General features: G+C 40.7%; 1 protein-coding gene across 2 annotated transcripts in view; it reads left to right on the top strand.

Moving 5' to 3' along the window:
* xrcc4 (X-ray repair complementing defective repair in Chinese hamster cells 4) overlaps positions 1 to 6,000 on the top strand; it is a 101,263-nt gene that overhangs the window by 58,044 nt on the left and 37,219 nt on the right. For both annotated transcript variants that reach the window (XM_034192387.1, XM_034192385.1), the window contains exons 5-6: positions 2,841 to 2,972; positions 5,112 to 5,263. In XM_034192387.1, the coding sequence (XP_034048278.1) occupies positions 2,841 to 2,972; positions 5,112 to 5,263 (284 nt within the window). The remainder of the gene's footprint in view (positions 1 to 2,840; positions 2,973 to 5,111; positions 5,264 to 6,000) is intronic.

The raw sequence follows: 6,000 nt of genomic DNA, 5'->3' as shown, positions 1-6,000 counted from the left end.
ATGTTAATTAACTCTTTGGTGTAATTGTTATAAGAATAAGTATGCCGCTCTAGTTGCCATGGTGAATCAGTGAATCTGTGATCGATGGCGGGGATCAGTGCGTGCACTGAATGAATGAATGCGCCTCGAAAATGGTTTGTCTGCTGTTTCACGGGAGGTGCATGGTGTGTGGCACAAGCCTGGATTCAGCACCGCTGAATCTCCCCCCGCATGCCTGTTGCTTTAAAAAAAGATCTGTTTAAAATGTGCTTTCCCAGAAAGGCTCTTTTGAATGCAGAGTACACACAGCACGTTCACATGACTGGATGCGCCATAGAATGAGAATGATATAGATTTGTATAAGTTTTATTTGTAGGTTGAGCTTTCCACAGTGCAGACCTGCTCCTTCTGCACCCCTGTGTGGCACTGGACAGACACACTTGGTGTCTGACTTTCAAATGTCCAAACTGCAGACACGGTCAGAAGCCTCTTACATTTTTCTGATTTGATAAATCACATTGTGTGCCCTAAATTCACTCACGTATTTGCGCGTTATCTCAGTATTTTTCCCACTCGGGCACACACACCCCATATTGCATAGTCATTAAGGCTAATGTACTAAATGGACAATACATGCTATTTTGAGTATTTAAAATACAACATCTTCAGTGTGCAGTGTTAGTAGATCAGGTTTCACATTTGTGGGTTTCATGGTGTTTTTATACACACCAGTCTTTAGTAAGTCAGGCCCATTGTCTCTTTCCATGTTGACAGTTGGGTCACACAACCTTTGTAAAGAAGACCAGCCTGATTAGTGAAAGAACAAAAAGAAGACTTTTTGCAGCGGAGGCTATTTGTGGAAAGATCTGATCTTAATCCACCACTTCACATATAGGTAGTAAGTAAAAGGCTGCAGCTGTAGGTCAGTGTCAGAAGATGGACAGACGTTAAAAACGCATGAATCAGTATTCACTGTGAAGTCAGTGAGTGACTCGTAGTCTGTCAGCATCAATGTCAGCACTGTTCTTCTTCACCCTGCCGTTTTGGCTGATTCATTGTAATTCTCATCCAGTTACATTTGTTCGGCAAATCTGATTGGTTAACCGTGTGAGATTTCAGACCATAAAATATCGCATTGACTCTTCGACCATTTCACATTTGATGTATTACTCTGCAACCTGAATGTGCGCTTTGCTACACAGATGTCAGTAATGGCACTGTCAGCTGAGAGCGAGAGAAACTGGCGGAGTGACAACGATGCTAAAATGGGTGAATTTAAGCTATCATATGAAAGTATTGATGTGGATTCTGATACAGAATTACTCAATGCAGCTGACGAGATGGAGAAATCTGTGGGTCTGCTCACAGAATTTCCAGTTTGGCATGAAGACGCTTTTGCTATGGTAAGCTTTGACGATTAATTTGTAGTGATTAAGATGTGTTGAAGCGGTCTTTCACTGAAAACACAGATCCAGGTCGAATTACTTACAGAAGAATAAACCATGCAAATGATGGAATTGGATTAGAATGGGAATAACCCCCTTGTGGCTGATGATTTGCAGACATTAATGCTGGATTTTACAGTCGCAAATTGAGTTTTACCAGCAACGCGTTAGCAGAGCACATAATTCCACATAATTTTAATAATAAACAGATAAAAAAATTGGAGTATTTTAGATTGCTGATGGTTCCCCCCATTTAAAATGAATAAATAAAATATCCAGGGGTGTTTCGGTCACATGCGTCACTTCTGTCTGTGCACATTCCCTCCCTCTCGCGTCTGCCTGCTCCTCCATTCCCATCTTGCATTTACAGCCTTTTTCAAATACTGATGCACAGCGAGATAGTTGCTTTGTGATGTCACGTTCCAAAGAGATAAGAGAAATACTGTCTTGTAAAAAAGACAGAAAAAGAAGAAATGAGTCATATTACAATTTACGTCAGAAATTTCTCCACCTCTCTCCTCACGTGAGGACCGTCATCCATCAACACGTGTCGACATCAGCTTTACTTTTTCAGATGTCTGAGCCATTAAGTAAGTAAGTAAGTAAGTAAGGTTTATTTATATAGCACCTTTCAAGATAGAAATCACAAAGTGCTTCACATAAGAACAGAGAAATTAAAAACAGCAGAAACATAAAACCATAAAACTAGGTAAAAGCCAGCCTATACAAAAGGGTCTTTAGCTTCACTTTAAATGTTTCAACAGAGTCCACGGAGCGTAGGTCCAAAGGCAATGCATTCCACATTTTAGGTGCCACCACCTCGGAAAGCACAGTCTCCCCTGGTCTTCAGTCTTGTCCTAGGCACAACCAATAGGCCCAGGTCTGAAGACCTCAGAGACCTACTTGTCACATATGGATGTAATAGCTCGATGATATAAGATGGCATTTGACCATGCAGAGCTCTAAAAGTCAGTACTAGAATTTTAAATTGGAGTCTGAAATGGATGGGGAGCCAGTGCAAGGAGGAGAGGATTGGGGTTATATGTGACCTCTTTGATGACCTCGTCAGCAGCCTCAATCCAACAGAGACAGGAGAGCAGAGTGGACGATATCTTTGCCCTTCTGTACCAGTTGGCAGGAGCGAGGAAACTACTGACAGCATTTATTAGTTTTTCAAAACTTTAAAGATAAGAACTGCTTTAAACTTTACAGTAGGACTGGGGACAGTGATGTGTGAGTCACTGGTTTGGTAATTGAATTCCTGTCTGCGCTGTCCGTCAGTGATTTGAGTCATAGTATTGTGAAGTGTGTTTCTGGTGTAAAAGACTTGTGTTAGAGAAGCTTGTTGAAGGACAGGAGGTGACACAGGTTTAAAGGGTGAGAGGTTAACCGTGTGTTAATGTGTGTTGTTTTCAGACTGAAGGACTATGCTGGTGTTAAGGAAGCCCTGGAGGCAGAGCTGTTCTCTAGATTTGTCCTGGTTCTCAATGAGAAGAAAGCCAAAATCCGTAGTCTCCAGAACACCATCTCACACCTACAGGAAGCGAGGTACTGCACTAAAACCCCTTCTATATAGCTACATCTAGTGTTACCCATAGGTTGTCTTGTTGGCCCCCAGGCCCATCATTTCAGTTTGAGATAAAAGAGCACTGAAACAACAGCAGTGTGTATTAGGAACACTAATTTAAATCAGTGTGTAAGATTTTGGTTCATAAACATTATAACATTCAGAATCCCTTGACATCTGAAGTCCATGGTCTCCTTTGTGTTTGCTTGCTGCAGATGCTGTACATGAAGTGACCCAGTGTTGAATTATCCAAAAACTCAGTTAAAATTCAGTGAGCTAAAGGTTTATTCTAATCCAGTTGCATTTGTTCTGCAAATCTGATTGGTTAATCGTGTGAGATTTCAGACCATGAAATATCGCCTTGACGGTGGCAAAATATTTGATCGTTTCACATTTGATGTATTACTCCGCGCCCTGACCGCGTTGCTATGCAGATGTCAATAATGGCATTGTCATCTGAGAGAGAGAGAAACTGGCAGAGCGACAATGATGCCAAAATGCATGGATTTACCTGGATTGATTGATGGATTTACCATAAATTTCATTCAGTGCAGCTGACGAGATGGAGAAATCTGTGGGTCTGCTCACAGAATGTCCAGTTTGGCATGAACACGCTGTTGCTACGGTAAGCTTTGACGACCGAATTACTTACAGAAAAATAAACCGTCCAAACAATGGGATTGGATTAGAATGGGGAATAACCCCCTTGTGTTGGATGATTTGCGGACGTTAATGCTGGATTTTACAGTCGCAAATTGAGTTTTACTGACGACGCGTTGGCGGAGCCGGTAAAACGGATATTTGTGACCGTAAAATCCAGCATTAACGCCCGCAAATCATCAGACACAACAGGGTTTTTCCCTAAGTAGAGCAGGAGGCTCACTTTATCTTCATTGTCTGAGTTCAGCTAGCTTGCCTATCCATGGCTGGGAACAACCTGCAAAGGTGTAGTCTCATCTACCTTCGTGCTGCAGAGACCAGCAATGAGATTTGGGCCAGACATATTTTCATGACTTCCCTCTCTAGTCTCCTTCTTGTATAGTCACTTAGTTTTGAAGAACTGCCCGCTCCAGACAGATTAATATACATAGTGTTTGTATTAATGATTGATGTGAATGTAGTCAAGTGATTTGGAAATGCTAATGTATTCATCCCCCGACTGGTGTGAAAGTGATGATTTACTGTAAATTCATCAAAGGGTGCAATAACTGTGTCCAGAATACAGTATATTTTATATCTAAAATTTGTTTTTAATTTCACTTTGTAAAAGCATTTTGTTGTTTCTGTCCAGTAACTTTATAATAAAAAATATATATAAAGTTGTTGTTTTTTTTTGTTGTTGTTTGCTAGTAATTGCAATGCAGGTGGCATAAAATGACAAGATCATTTATCAGAGTAATTTCTGGGACATTATATTATCCAACAAAAGTCGTTATCATGACAGGCCAAAGAGAAATATGACGTGAAATGACATAAAACATCCTTGGTGGTGTGACAGCAGTGCGTTTATACAGATACCATAAAAGTGGAAGAGGAGTTTTTTTACTTGCGTTGTCGTCCTGCTGGGACGTGGAACACAAATGGAAAAAACCAACAATCAAAAACAGAGTCAACATCTGAAATAATTTGAGAGTTGTTTTAATTCTGTGTTTAACTTCCCTTTGTGATTTCAGTGAACTTGAAATTGAAACTCTTTTGTTGTATATTTATGGTGGCATTGAGCACATCACTGTCACATCACAGTGAAAACTCTTTCCGGCGCGTTGCTCAGCACTTTCCACTGTCAAAAAAAACAAAAAAAAAAACAGTGTGCAGCCAAATTGTTCCCTGAGATGGATTACTGCGCCAAGAAGGTTTCAAGTAGAAGCAGTTCACTGGACAAAGCCAAAAGAGCGGAAACTGATGGAGGCCAGAGATGACAAGTGAAAATATTTTTAGTGTTCCTGAGGTGGATTTATTGTTCAGAAAACCAAAACGATTATCAGAAATGTAAACCTTTGTACATCTTTGCTTTGTGTTGAAACTAACTTCACTAAATTGTACTTATGTGGCATAGATGAAAATAAATCATGGGTGTTTTTTTTGGGGGGGCGGGGGGTGTTTTTCTGGCTGTGTTGTAGGACATCTGGTGGACAGAAAAAGGGAGATTCAAAAAAATCAGTCCAAATAACACACCAGGAGGAGACGGCTGACGAGGATGAATATGGATGCAGTACAGATGAGGAGCCAGAGGGAGTGAAGTCCAGCTCAGACATGACATTACCATCCCAGGGTAAGATCTGTGCCAAAAGTCTCCTTAAACCCCTGCAGTTGTTCCTTGGGTCTGAACTGTGCCTTTCCTTAACTTTAATATTAAGTCTCGGTGCTTTGTGATTCTTCTTGGTGGCACCTTCAGTGCTACCAGGCAAAACAGGGCATCTCCGTATCTGCATACATTCATGTCAAGGTTCTCTTCTTCCTTAATGAATCAAGAGAAATTTCAGGGTTCTTACATAAATGGCAGTTTTTCTGCTAGTAAACGACATACAGATGCAACATGAGTTATAATCTTCAAATGCACCTTACAGTGTAGTGGGACCCAGAGTAGTGCCATCTCTGTTCACCCACCAACTTCAGCGGCCCTACACCATCTTTGGAGGCCCTGATATGTAACAAGGGTGCAGGCACACTGGGAACCCTCTCACTAAGTCAACAAGTAGTGCAGCAGATAACAGAATATTTACATAGGAATCCTTCAAATGGTGAAACAAGCACCAAATTTGGCAAAAGTACACCTTAGATATTACTCTTGAAAAAACCGACGGGCCACTTGAATTTTAAATAGGCAGCCACATAGGGGTCAATTGAAGAATTACACAGTGGTCAAAATCTAAAAATGCTCCAGTCATATTGAAAATTATCCCACATTATTTGTCTGATTGTAAAGATTCCAAAAAGGTATAGTTTGGAGTATCTATGACTGAATTTCTTAGAGTTATGGGGTAAAAACAACAAGAAAGTTCAGTTTCA

Source organism: Thalassophryne amazonica, chromosome 17 (genome assembly GCF_902500255.1).
Source record: "Thalassophryne amazonica chromosome 17, fThaAma1.1, whole genome shotgun sequence".
NCBI lineage: Eukaryota > Metazoa > Chordata > Actinopteri > Batrachoidiformes > Batrachoididae > Thalassophryne > Thalassophryne amazonica.
The sequence above is the reverse complement of the archived record's forward strand: the minus strand, read 5'-3'. Positions and strand labels throughout refer to the sequence as shown.